The sequence below is a fragment of the Mixophyes fleayi genome, chromosome 5, assembly GCF_038048845.1.
Source record: "Mixophyes fleayi isolate aMixFle1 chromosome 5, aMixFle1.hap1, whole genome shotgun sequence".
In the NCBI taxonomy this organism is placed as follows: Eukaryota; Metazoa; Chordata; class Amphibia; order Anura; family Limnodynastidae; genus Mixophyes; species Mixophyes fleayi.
The window spans coordinates 6,948,620-6,963,586 of NC_134406.1; the positions used below are offsets into that span (position 1 = coordinate 6,948,620).

At 40.1% G+C, this 14,967-nt stretch overlaps 1 protein-coding gene across 4 annotated transcripts in view; it reads left to right on the forward strand.

Moving 5' to 3' along the window:
• Positions 1-14,967, forward strand: part of TSNARE1 (t-SNARE domain containing 1) — a 235,091-nt gene that overhangs the window by 107,928 nt on the left and 112,196 nt on the right. For all 4 annotated transcript variants that reach the window (XM_075211650.1, XM_075211652.1, XM_075211653.1 and 1 more), the window contains 3 exons: positions 2,653-2,743; positions 3,629-3,703; positions 5,470-5,526. In XM_075211650.1, the coding sequence (XP_075067751.1) occupies positions 2,653-2,743; positions 3,629-3,703; positions 5,470-5,526 (223 nt within the window). The remainder of the gene's footprint in view (positions 1-2,652; positions 2,744-3,628; positions 3,704-5,469; positions 5,527-14,967) is intronic.

The following is a 14,967-nucleotide window of genomic DNA, read 5'->3' on the forward strand; positions in this document are numbered from 1 at the left end:
AACCAGGTTAACCTTCATCTCTTCCAGGTTTACAGATGATCCATGACCGGTGTCCATTCCTGAGCTTTAGTGTATATCTGCAGTATGTGTATAAATAGATACCAATCACTTTTGAATAAACCATATTGCCTATTGGGAGTTGGTCTCATTTCGACTCCAAAATTGTACTTCAAATATTACCGGATTAAAGCAACGCCCTGAAGGCTTTTGTGTCTCTTCTACATGTTCCTCATCGATTTATACATTGGGTCACACTGGGATAGATTATGGTATTTTCTCTTTCCTGCCCAATTCATCAGCTGATTTCACATTCAGCACCTCGGTCACAGATTCTTATTCTTATTCTAAGCCATGAACCCCTCTGTCATTCGGCTTTGTGACCTATGGTTCATTATTGAATGATTAAATGACTCGATCTTCTACAATTTAAGGAGGAAAACAGGACTTGTGCAAAAAAGTTATGAAGCCTATTCTACGGATGGCCCACAATAATGTTGCAAAAATATAGAGCATGACCATGAGACATCTTTTGTGTCCAGACTGATGTTTTAGATGAATGATGGGAATGTCATGAATATTAATACAGTGATTATTCTTGGGCAGCACAGTGGCCTAGTGGTTAGCACTTCTGCCTCACAGCCCGGGGTCAAGAGTTGATTACCGACCATTGCCTTATCTGTGTGGAGTTTGTATGTTCTCCCCGTGTTTGTGTGGGTTTCCTCCAGGTGCTCCGGTTTCCTTCCACACTCCAAAAAAACATACTAGTAGGTTAATTGGCTGCTATCAATATTGACCTTAGTGTCTGTCTGCCTGTGTGTGTGTATGTTAGGAAATTTAGACTGTAAGCTCCAATGGTTCAGTGATTGATGTGAATGAGTTCTCTGTACCGCGCTGCGGAATTAGTGGCGCTATATAAATAGATGATGATGATATTCTTGGCCTCGGAAACCGTTCCATCTCTGTGGCTGGTGGAAGTGGCAGCTTTGCCTTTGCATTAATGTTTGTGCAAGAAGATATTGGTTTCCACACTGAAATATTTCATGTGTGTTCTTCTACAAGAAATGTATTCCTGTGACTGTTCCCACTGCTTATATTAAATCTGTTGCTATGACCATTGCCTCTGAGTGATTTGATGATTGTTGCAGTATTCTGGGTCACCATCCACTTTGGCACACACTGTGGATCTCTCGTGTGGCATCACATTTTAATTGGAAGGTGACACACAAGCCGTGAGGGTGAGCCTATCAAGAGATGCCATCGGTGATATCATCATCATCATCATCTTGTTTTATTTTGATATTGATATTTCTGTGTAGCCAGGATTAATCACAGTATGTTAAAGTATATTGTTTTACAAATTTAAATCATTGCAACATTAAATGTTGATAATCAGCTAATGTGTACTTTGTTCTTATAACTGAGAACCTATATTAATGGGCCAGTAAGTTCCTATATCATAACACTGTATGTACTCTTGTTGCCTAGATTAACGCAAAGTCGTCTCTATTATCAGCCTGAAGTTTTAGGCAATAAACAGGACATTTGTAAAATGTTTCAGTTCTGCTGCAGTGTAATTTCATTATAATAAAATATTCAACTTTATTTGAAACCTCAATATTCCTGCATCAATTTGTCAGGAACCTCAAATCTCCAGTCTGTGCTGTGCTGTGGGATTCTGCTACTTCTATTATATAATGCAATCTTTGACTTCCTGCTGCCTCAAATCCCCTCCTCACATCATGTCACTGCCCCTGTCACATTGCAAACCCTGTCCTCACTAACACATAACTAATCTCCTGAAATACACTGTGCTGCTGGGGACCCTGCTCCTTCCACTATATAACTCTCAGTCTGTGACTTCCTGCTGCCTCCATTCCCCTCCTCACATCATGTCACTGCCTCTGTCACATGCAGCCCTGTCCTCACTAACACATCACTCAGCTCCTGATATACTCTGTGCTGCTGGGGGACCCTGCTCCTTCCACTATATAACTCTGTCTGTGACTTCCTGCTGCCTCCACTCCCCTCCTCACATCATGTCACTGCCCCTGTCACATGGATCCCTTCCCACACTGATATAATCACAAAAGTGGACCAGCCACTGTCTCCCACAACATCAGCACAATGGTTGTTCTATGTCCGCCAACATAAATACGGTACACACAGACACAGTTTAACAATAAAACAAAAATCAAATTAGCAATTGTGCTGTTGTAGCTCTTGCAAAGCAAATATGTTACAGTTAAGATTTTTTTTTTTTACTTGAACCAACGCTTGGTAACTATAATCTCACAAATAGGTAATAATCATAATTGCAAGTGCGACCCCAAATTATGATTGTAAACAGGATGAATAAATATATACTTTATAACGGATGCAGCAGACGGTGTGACTGTAGTGCAATCATATTTTTTCCCACTTGATTGTAGCATTTCAGTAAGATCTGCTGTTATCTGTTTTATCTCAGACAATAGGATTTATGCTGTGAGCTGGTAATGTTTACGTCAGTAACTGATTGTTATCAGCCTGCTTCTGTATATAGAAAACCTTTATGGGATATAATGTGTATAGGTTATATTATCTCTTGGGATATATGTGATAAGAGCTATGGAGAATGAGCTGATTTGTTTAAAATCTTTTCTGTATTTTCAGGCATTTCACCCAGCAGGAGACCAATGACACCATAACTTCTAGTACCAAATCTATTCGGCAGCTGTCGGAGATTGTGAGAGGGTCAACTCGGGTGAGTGTGTCTTGTTTTTCCTGCAGTATAGAGAGAACCCAGTGTATCCTCCATTCCGTCCGTGGGAGGTGATGCAATGTCTCCTGTGTGTTACAGACGGACAGGGACGAAGTGTTGAACAGCTCGACCCTGGGAGCTTCTAATGCTTATTTTCCCAGATAATGTATCCGGAGTAAAAACATAACAGATTGGGGTGTGCTGGTTCTTTATAAAGGCCTTTGCATTGGTTTCCACAAGTGGCACATTTGAATGTTGTCCGTTTTTTATATAGTTCCATGCTTTACAATCACAGCATTTTATTCAGACACATCAGTCCCTGCCGCAGTGGAGCTTACAATCTGATTTCTGCACCACAGACAGAAATGCAAACACCATGGCCAGTTATTCCATCAATGGAAACTGGACACACTACTTGCAAATAGCACCCTCCGCTGGAATTGAATCCAAAGCCCCCGCACCGGGGCGTCTGCGGGGTGTGAGGCGAGCGGGGGCATCGGTGGGGGCTTCGGCAGGGCAGAAGAGCATTGATATGATGAGACCCGAAAACCTTGCAGCATGTGTAATCATGTCCTGGAGATTTACACCCCATGCACGTAATGCACATACCACATAAGTCAGTGGAAGCAAAACACACGGAGGTATTAGGATGGAATCATAAAAGCCGCTTATTCCCCATAAATAATGGCAGCTCTGAAAATATATTTATCTTTACTAGTACATTAAATGGATAAGGCCCGGCTATTGCCGGAATATATGAAGCGTGTTATGAGGGTGAGAAGTAATTCCTCGGATTAGTTATCTGTTTATAAAAAGAAAATAATAGACATGAGAACCAGTGTTTTTTTGACTGTTAATATGTTAACAATTTCTTTCCTGATATTGCAGCAAGATCGTCTGCAGCTAGACCGAATAAAGAGCCAGTTATCAGACGCTATCCAGCGCTACGGAGCTGTGCAAAAGGTAACACGTGTGTTCTACAGGCATCTGAGTGGGAGAATAAATCCTTTTAGATAGGAGTTGATGGTTTTGTATTTATTACTTGTACATTTCATACTGACGTAAACGAGAGCGGAATTCCTGACTTCACATATAAATCCGATGGGCTAAGTGTGTGTTTTTCAACACTTCCGTTGAACGTTTTATGTCATTAGAGCGTGGAGGATAAAGATATTTCAGTCATACACATGTATGTGCTTTAGAAGATTATCATACATGCGTGGTACAAATACATGTAGCCATAAGCCTGATCAGCGGTCTTCTCAAACGTTACATACATTTCATCATACAATAATTCCACGTTACACGTGGAGAATGACACAGATCATTTAGTAGTTGTCCTTACAGTTTGTTTAATCAGTTTCTCCTGCTCCTCTGCGGGATGCCTCTCCTCTTCCTTCTTAGTTACTGCAACTAGACAACCTAATACATTCCCTGCGCTTCTCTGTACCTGGGCCACAAATCAGTGGCTCATTCACCATTGGACTACAAGTTCCAGATTGCCGCGTCATTCTTAGAGAACAAATTTCCTGGAACAATTGCATGTGATATAAATTCATATTGTATAATATACTGTACTAGTATTTCATGTCTACTATTACCGCAATAAAACAAAAGAACTTATCAAGATATATTATTCACTACCTGCACTTCACGATTGGGAAACTCATGTCTGAGAGATGTCCGGCCATGCTGGCACTTGTGGTTACACAACGGCTGGAGAGCCAGGGGATAGCAAGTTCTGTTGTAATGAATGTACATATAGAATGGTGACATATTTATGTTAGCTGAGTATTTGTACAATATTTATTCAGTGAATGAAATTATAAATGTTGGAACCAAGTTTGGGGAACCTATTGACAGGTCCATGTAAATCTGTCTCCAAGCTTAGGAATGTCTATGCTGTTAAATTTCATGTAACAATTGGTACACAAATTAAAATCTGTTTGATTTTTTTTTTTACATTATTTTATAGTGACTTTTGCTGTGTATGTAGATCCACGGTGCCTCTATAAGAGCCTTGCACATCAGCTGGTGTTAATCTTGCCCTTCGCAACTGTCTGCACTAATTAGTGATAATGCGGCTATCTCTGGTGTGCAGAGTAGTTACAAGTCGCTGAGACCAAAGCTGGTCATACGCTGGGCTGTCCATCTGCGGCCGCTCCGTCCTTTGTCATATCTGGCCGTACATAAATGTCTGAGCAAATATGATCACTAGATTGTCTATCTAAACCTATCTAATCCATGTAGATATCTAGATATGAGCCTCAGCTGTATAATGTAGAATCTATTATCTGTACGAGGAAAATGTATTCCTTTTTCAGATAGTGTGCCTTTAATAATTGTATTTTTACTTCTTACCTTTCCACCTTTTGAGTTCAATAAAACTTAAATAGTTAATAAAAATCTCATTGCAGTGTGTTTAAAAATGTTTAAAATATCAATTTACATAGAAATAGTGTTGGTTTTTCATCCTTAATCTGCATTTGTGTTTACCAGGACAGAAATGCCCTCTAGCGCATGAGATATATTTGAGTGGAGAGCATTGATAAAAATAAATATATTCAAACTTTTTAAACATTTTAAAATCCCTTGCTTGCCGAAATTTGAATAATGTGGCGTATTCGGAGGCCACGTTCCCTCCAGACGTTTTTCAGTCCTATCGTGTAATGAAAAATCAATGGAGAATATACATAACGTCCTTTTCTTTCTTTCCTTTTCTCCCGCAGAAATTAGCAGACAAGTCCAAATCGCTGCTCAGCGGTGGCCAGAAAAATCTAAAACAAGTAAGTGGTGTCTGTTATCTTTATAGACTTAGATGTGTCACCCCTCACACCTGTCTGCGCCATTCACAGACACGTAATATGTCCAGCGTGGTCCCTATTTCCTAACCCTGGCTTCCGCCTTGTGTCGTCACCGTGCCTACTGGCGTTAATGTTTGGTGTATGCCTTGTAATAACTACAGAGTCCATGTTATAATGTTATGGAGCCAGCCTTACCGATAGTAGGGGAAGTTATAATCTGCCCTTTTCAGAGCTTTTAATTTCTGGGTATGTTTTGACTTCTGAATCCGTAAAGGCATTGACTGAAACGCTGCCATGTGACCAGCACACCTGTAGCTGTCTACGGTCTCCAACTTCCTGCAAGAAACCCAGCTGAAGAGTTTGGTCCTAGAGATGTCCCTATTTTTGGAAGCAACTATTGCTACGGTTATATAAACGTGTGCGTATATGTGACAGAGTTCAGTAATCCTCTTGACATTGCTACATGTCTCACGTGACCAGCAAAGTGGTGCTTGACAATGTTTTAAAATGTCAAATTCAATCCCCAGCATCAGTGATCCAGAGAGAGGGTTATTCCGTACTGGTCTCTAATTAGTGGCTTCAGACACTCCCAACCTGTTCATGATTTCAGTCTCTCTTCTTGTTTATTTTATACATTTACTTGTGTCGTCCAGTTCAGTCCATGTTCCGTATAATGTTTACCAGCCCGTATAGGGCTTTTGCCCACTTGATAGATGCTCTGAACTTGTCTAAGTGCAAAGGAAGAACATGAATAAACGTGCTGAGTTTTGCATGACTCTGCGTCTCCTTCTAATGCACATTGTGACTTGTATAGTACAGAGCAAGGAGCAAAGAGGACGGAGCCTCTGTCACCCGCTGCTATTCTGTATATTACAAAGGAATACTAAACCAAATTCACTTTAATACAAGTTTATCGTTTAGAATCCTTGAATTCATTTCTAAAATCAAAAAACTTTTTATTACTAGGTTATCAAGGACATAACGCACTGAGAGGACAAATACACCTTTAAGGTTTGGAGGGAAATGTTCATCACTTCCAAAAAATCTCAGTAGACCTGTTTTTGGCTACTTTAACAATAGGATAAATTGGATAAATTCTCTGGATCAATCACCCCCCACCGTGTCCTTTACTAATTATAGCCACAGTTATTTTGTTTTGGAAAGTCATCAGTTTACTTTTTAAATTGTGTTTGTGAATTTGCCATCATCTCATGTAGTAAAGACTTCAGTAGCTTTACCACTCTTACAGTAAAGAATCCCTTCCTATGCTCAAGGAAAAAACCTCCTTTCTCCCACTCAACTTATGACACTTTCTCCTCTATTTTCCTTGGTACAAAATGTTTTGAAGTCAATTCTTTGCATTAGCCACACATTTATTGCTACATATTTTAACTCCCCAGAGTAAACACAAACCTAGTTGGTTTTTTTTAACTTCTTTTTAGTGTTACCCTTTATTAATGAGGTGACCGGCCTCTGAGCCCTCAAGATGTTATTTGCTTTCGCAGCCACTGTCTGGCTCTGTGCGCTGGCACCCAGTGTTACCAAATTCTACACCATTTAGTGTGTTTGCTAGCTTGCTACTTTGTCTCAGTCCTTCTGTATGAAGTTACTACCCTGCCTTGTGTTGTTAACCCTAAATAGCTTAGTGTCGCCAGCAAATATGGTTAATACCGAGGACCGTATCTAGATCACGTTAGTAAGGGTGTTGCCCAATCAACTAATATTGAGACCAGTCACTCCAGAACATCTACAAGGTCAGTAATAATAAGGACAGGAGCTGATACTTTCTACTGCAAGGTGACATTAATTAATGACTCATCTGTAACATATATTTAAAGTTAGATCTCCACAAACTGTTTTTAGATTCTAGAAGAAAACACTTTGAAAATCTTCGTAAATTACAGTAAGTATTATACTTTCTGCAATGTAAGGAAAATGACATTGTCACTTTGCAGAATATCTTTATCTACAGTCTATTTATCTATTTACACGACTGTACATAGGATTTGTAGTCATTCATATTAGTCCCAGCCCCATAAGAGCTTACAATTCAAATCACTGCACACCTACAACTCTCTGTCTGTTAACCTTCTTTTATGTGTTTGGTCTGTGGGACGAAACCTGTTGGATTCGAACCCCAATGCTAACCAGCGCGCAACCTATAATACTGACCGAGCAAAATGTCTAATTCCTCAGGGATGTCACTAGGCCGTTCATAGGCTTCCTTCCTTGTGTAGATGATGGGCTGACTTTAAAACCTATGTACATGATGTATGTGGAAGAAATCTTCATTCAGCTGTGATAAATGTGATCAGTCCATACAAAGGAGGATTTAAGGAGTCATACCCTCTTATTTCCCGCGGCCCTCTGTCAATCCGCACGCTGCCCCAGCCCTGATAAACACATTTTAGGAAAAGAATGGACAGTGAGCTTTATCCAATGTGTCACCTTGTGGAGACGAAATGACTTTTATGATCTATTTAATCATTTCCAGCCTATGTAGCTATCTTATCGAGACAAAAGGAGATGACATGGAATCCGGCGTGATGGCCGTGTTGGTAATCTGATTAAGGGAAGCGTTCTGCCTGGGCTCCCTGTCCTTGAGAGATATTAGCAGGGATTGTGGGTAATGTGAGGGAAACATACGGATTTCCTTTTGAGCGAAATAATAGGATGATGTGTACAATGTCATGTCCTATGTTTGTTTCCCTCTGCTTCGTGAATTTTGGCGACTCAATGAAAATGTCATTTTTGGAAAATCTAAATAAAACAAGTGTTTAGGAATAGGAGACGTCACTGACCTCATGCCCCTTTCAGTTGGTAGTTACATAAGCCACATGTTTTGATAGATACTTTAACAGGTGCATATATTTTTTTGTATTTGTGGAATTAAGTCGTTTAGTAGATTGTATGCAGAATAAAATTTGGATTAACATTTATCCTCAAAATGATCTGAGTGTTTCCCAGTCCTTAATAATGAGCACTGTTGGATATGCCGGATAGTTTCACTAACAACAATCACTGCAAAGTCTCCTTCTGATTTTCAGTTCTTCCCAAGGAGTACAAACACCCATCCATTCCTCACAGTACATCCAAATCCCAATATCGTCCACCTCTGATTTCATGAGGCAACTGCATGACCCTCTGTCATTAGGTGGTCATGCAGTTTGAGGGTTGGACACTGAAACATGGACCCCGTGTAGCAGTTTTTATATTTTTGCCTGTTTATGTAGGCATTTTTAGCGATAAATTGCATTGAAAGCATTGTCCACCCCCTTGCATCTTACTTGTGAGGTTTATATTAGTTGTTATAATCATTCTTCACTCCCTGTTATTGGTTGGCATTCTAAGTGGAGTCACATGGGAGTTTAAAGTGCCACATGTAATGTACAGGAATGTGATTTCAGCAGCGGTTTTAGTTTATTGCAACATAACATTCACCAGCTTTAAAATTACTCCTTTCTTAGGATTGTCACCTCCAAGATTCTAACCAGTCTGAATGGATATTAAGCGAAATCATAACAATAATTTGTCATTTGTATGTCTGTACGTGCAATTCCTGCAGGATGATATCCCTCTAAACTCTTAGAGAGAAGTTTCTTTGGCTGTCCTTGTCTACAAAAACTTCCGTTATGATTGCAAGATAATGGTTTTTTTTTTTTAGTTAGAGACATGATGTAAGGGGAGAGCACCCTGTTCCCATCTCTAAATCTGTATATTTTGAATTCACTGTCTTTAACGCTATATTGCACCTTCTAGTCAAATTTACTCCTTATTCCAACTTCGGGGGGTATGTTTATCAAGCTGCGAAGTTCTGGTGGGTTTGAATACTGGAGATGTTGCCCATAGCAACCAATCACTTTCTAGTTATCATTTATTTAGGCATTCTACAAAATGACAGCTAGAATCTGATTGGTTGCTATAGGCAACATCTCCACTTTTTCAAACCGGCCATAAACTTGCATCTTGATACATTTACCCCCTGGAGTTGGGTCTATTTCATTCCACATTTTGCCGACTGTTCCCTGACCAACAACTTCAGTGTCTGCATTTGTAATAACTACAACTCGTTATAGCAACATATTAGTAATATTTTACTTATTGCTGTATATTACAGGTTGCTTCATTCAGTTTGTTCCTCCTGGGTAACAATTTATAATATCGTAACACTTTCTAGACTCACTCTTAGGGCCCTAGACTGTAACATGTTTGTAATCTAATGCAGTAAGTAATTCAATAAATATAATTTCCTCTGAGCTTCCTCCTATTAGTTGAGCCTGATCCATTTTTAATATGCTGACATCTCTCCGGACAGTCTTACATGCTGACTCTTGCATGATACAGGCATTTTATGTGTCTGTGAGTGCACTGACCAACCTAAAGTGACCTTAGTTACATCCCAGACCTCACGTCTCCTCCAGATATTTGTAGCCAACAATGATGAATGTAGAAACGCACTTTATTAAAGACAGTCTTACACCATCGCTTGTCCGCATAGGCTTTTCTCTTCTGTGAACCACTTTCTGTATATGTACATGCCTGTTCTTTGTCCTGCATTATAAACAAATATAATAAAAGCAAAAGAAAGCTAAGTGCTACATAAATACGTGTATAAAAGAGAAGCCACCGTAAAACAAGGACCTTATTTTCTTTGAATCCCTATGCTGTTGTCTGTACTTGCAGAAGAAACGCCAGTATGTATGCGTAGCAGTACCTAGTGTCTTTCTCCAACTGTTCTTTCATTTTTTAAGCTCCAAACTTTTTTGTAAAGTTGTCCCGACAAGGAAAGTTCCTACATCTGAGCCGGAGCAACGAGATCATTGTCCAGTTTGGGATCATTTGCAGCCAACTAAATCCCAACAGCTTCTACCATCACGCTCAGTAATTATCTGATTGGTTGCCAGTCTGATAGAATCATTATTATCTGCATAGGCTTACACCTGGGTATACGGGTTGGTAGCTACGTTATGCGTCAAGGATTTATATGGCTGCACAATGGAAAATGACGACATAACATTAGTAGGAATACTAATGATGATAGGTAAGTTGGAGATTCAAGTAACAAAAAAAAAGCACACATTTTCCTAAATCTGGTGCCTCATGTCCTAGTGTGACATTTATAAAAACTTTTCACCTCGTTTTTTTTTTATGGGTTTTCTTTTAATGTTCATATCATCATCATCATCATTTATATAGCGCCAAATTACGTAGCGCTTTACAATTGAGAACAGACATTAATAAAATACTGGGTAATATATACAGACAGAGAGGTAAGAGGGCCCTGCTCGCAAGCTTAAAATCTATGGGACAATGGTTTGATACACAAGGGCACGTGCTCCATCATATTGCACAGATGCTAGAATGCAAAGGTAAAAGTACTGAGCGGGCTGTGTGTGTGGCAATGTTGGTCAGAGGGTTGTTGTCTTGCGTTAGCTGTATAGAGGATGGTAATACGGTAATTTAGGGAGATTAAGATGATGGTTGAGGAATATAATAAGCTTGTCTAAAGAGGTTGGTTTACAGAGAACGCTTGAAGACTAGAGGAAAGTCTTACTGTGCGAGGGAGGGAATTCCACAAAGTGGGTGCAGCCGAAAAAAGTCCTATAACCAGGAATGGGAGGATGTGATGAGAGTGGAAGAGAGACGCAGATCTTGTGCAGAACGGAGGTGTCGAGTAGGGAGATATTTTGAGACAAGTGAGGAGATGTATGTCGGTGCAATTTTGTTGACGGCCTTATGTGTTTGTAGAAGAATTTTATATTGGATCCGTTGAAATACAGGCAGCCAATGTAGAGACTGACAGAGTGGCTCCGCAGAGGAAGAAAGATTTGCAAGGAAAATCAATCTAGCCGCTGCGTGCAAAATAGATTGGGAGGACCAGTAAGGAGGGAATTGCAATAGTCGATGCGGGAGATGATGAGTGCATGAATTAATGTTTTTGCAGCGTCTTGTGTCAGATATGTGCGTGTTTTGGAAATGTTCCATAGATGTATGTAACGTGATTTAGATATAGAGTCGATGTGGGGAACAAATGATAGTTGTGAGTCAAGGATTACACCTAGGCTGCGAGCTTGCGGGGTGGGATTTATGGTCTTGTTATCAACAGTAATAGAAACATTACACCTTCATCTGGCAATTTTTACCTATCTCCCTAAATTTTTGTTCAGTTTGCCATTTTAAATCACACCCTCTTTACCAACAAATGTTAAATTTGTATGTTTGATTCTTGTGTTTAGGAGACCTTTGGATACTGCCTCTATCACCTGATGCTTTAGTTTGGAATAGATGCTGACAAGATGTTCCAAAATGTATTTTCAAAATGAGCTGAAAAGAAGAAAAAAGTCCCATGTATAGTTCTAAATCTATCACCCCTACGGCGTGAGAGTTTATACCCTTGTTTAGTGATGCGTCAACATATACTATTCTCTGTCCCAGTAGTGAGGGTCTTGGCTCATCTGGGCTGGATTTACCATTAGACAGAGCCAGCATACGGTCAGAGGTTACAGAGACACTAGGGTCAAGTATGTTTTTGGAGTGTTGGAGGAAAACGGAGCACCCGGAGGAAACCCACACAAACAAGGGGAGAGCATACAAACTTCACACTGATAGGGCCCTGGTCGGATTCGAACCCATGACCCCAGCTCTATGAGGCAGCATTGCTAACCTAGACAATAAGACGCAGGACAGGTTCTGATTCTTCGGCAGGGTTGGATAAAATGTCAGGTCCCGGCATGGTTCCTCCATATCAGAATGCAACACGAGCGCTACGGCCGTGCCTCATCGGTGATTCAGTGCACTATTGGGAAAACACGAAGGGCAGAGGCACTTACACCAACGTGATTACATTCTCGGAAAGCGAGTAACTGGGGAACAAAAGCAATAAGTGCCTTCCAGTTACTCTTGCCCTTTTTGTCATTGTACTGGTAAACATTTCTCAACAGTACACCTGTAATGTGTGTTTCAGTTTCTAACACTGTGCCTACAACACGTTTGATATGAATGGACACCGAGATGACTTGAGTGAAAGCTGCAGTTAATCATCGTCCTCTCGAGCAGAGTCCTGAGGGAGGTCAGAGCTGGACCACGTACTACCAGGAATCTAAAATCATTATTTTACAGAGTGAGACCCCCTGAGAAATGACATGATCATGCCTGTAATTACAGCCAGGGAATACCTCTCACTTCGCATGTCTTACGCTCCGTCCAGGTGAGAAGGATGGATGGTCTTCAGTGTTATGAGACCCCCCTTCCCCCCCCCAGGGCAGCAGCAGATATTCGTGCCGTTATCAAATCCCGTTATAGAAAGTAGACTTGTCTTTAAGGTACATCCTAGATTACATCCAACAAAATATGAAAATCTTTAGAAGTACGGCCTATTTTACTACAAATATTCAGTAACGTTTAGGCGTAAAAGTAATTTTACAGAAAGATTATAATTTATCTGGAAACCAGTAAGATTTACCATACAAAGCCCATCACAATACCAGCCTCAGATATCATTAAAATGGTGAACTCATTGCATGTCTTTACCAAGAACTAACTTTTTATCAAATATACTTATAATTCAGAGCGAAAATAAAATCTGCAAAACATACATTAGTTTTTCCCTTTTCAGTGTCGCATGGCTTGGAATAAATCCTACACCCGGCGCTAAAAACACCCCGTCATATGGGTTATAAGGTGTTCTATAACACAGGGAGGCATGACTAATAATAAACCTGTAAAGGAAATGAATTATAAATGAGCACTTTATGCCCTTTAATGTGAAGGAAGAGGTCAGTGGGGACTCCTGTCACTCTGGGGTTGGGCTCTGAATCTACTGATGCCTGAGACAATCCTGTCCGTATTCACCTTCCATTCATTACTTGTTCCCTAAGCAGGAGGTTAGGGCAGCCTGATTTGTAATGAGGGATATGAATTGTTGACTGACAGACTAAAGATGGATTTCTGCAAGAGGCTATGAATCACAAGTGACTCCACTCCGTGGCTGTGCAGTCATGCCACAAATATCCCAGAGTCTTGTAAAGATTAGATGCAAAGCGTCTTTTATTGCTCTTCCCCCTGGTGCATAGTAGGAACTTCCATCTAATCTCTCCACTTATGTGCAGGGTGCACTCCTGTGTCCCTGTGCAATCATACAAATAGTGTCAAATACAGTATAAATTGGTTTAATTAACTTTTAATTATTAATGGTGAAATGACACATGGATCAGTAGTTACTATGAACATAACCAGAGGGTAGCACTAAAACGCTAATCTACATGCATACAGATTATACACGGCCACTTAAGCTATGCATATATGTAAATGGAAATGATCGATATAACAGCTTTAAAGACATATTGTAGCATTTGTGGGTCCCAAACGTTCAGCAGACACAATCTGATCAGGGTTCTGGAGAAAGCGTTCAGCCGATGACTGGAATATGCTAGTATGTGAATCAGTATATTTTCTCTTCACCTTAATATGTGCACACATTTGATTTATTAATATGTGCAGGGACCACTGCAGTTGCTTGTTTTGGCCCCAGTGGCTTATTTAAGGTAGTGAAAAACAAATTTCTCGCTGTTGTGTAAAACATCAAAGTAGAGTCAGAACGTGATGTGGCAGAAAACTCTGTCCATAGACCTTCTACCAGCAGAAAACAATGTAAAGTGCCAATCACATGGTTAAAAAAATCAATGTAGGACTGGAGGACCAGAGCGGCACATAAAGTGTGGAAGGTGTAGTGACGTCATTGCCATAAAATCTTGTGTCGCATCTTATTATATGATGTAATGCATAGAGAGCTAATTTACATAAACCTGGAAATCTCTAACCATAGGCTGCAACTGATCTCTCAGTCTGCGCACTGCACACAATTTATATTAATGACCTTTGGTAGATCTAACAACAAAGTAAGAATCGCTTATTTAGATATTTATATCGGGAACATTAAACCTTTTAAATTCTTTACATGTTGCTGCACTTCAAAACCACTTCAGAATGCCTCATGACACACAACTACAAGATCACTATATGTGGGTAATTTTCAGGCCAGGTGAATTGTGACACAGTGTATAAAATGTCTGTATAGAGTGTAATAGAATTGTATTATGATCATGCCCAGTGGTCAGGTCATGTTGGGAGGGGGTGGGGTGTGACTGCACCATGTGTAATATGCAGCCATCCACCTTGCTAGTGTGACGCTGGGTATTAGTTTCATATATTTGCATAAATGGCAGTATATAAATCCTGTTCTATTAAGAGGACTTTACAGTGTATATAAGAAAGTTTTCTTCCTTTCTCTCCAAAACTTGTTGTTGGATTGATAAATAAAAGCTGACACTGTTTTACATTTGTAGCGGAGCAATTTGTGTGAGAGGACAGGAATAGAAGCAGAATGCCAAGTACTCTGCATGAAGATACGTTGTGAGTCCGCTG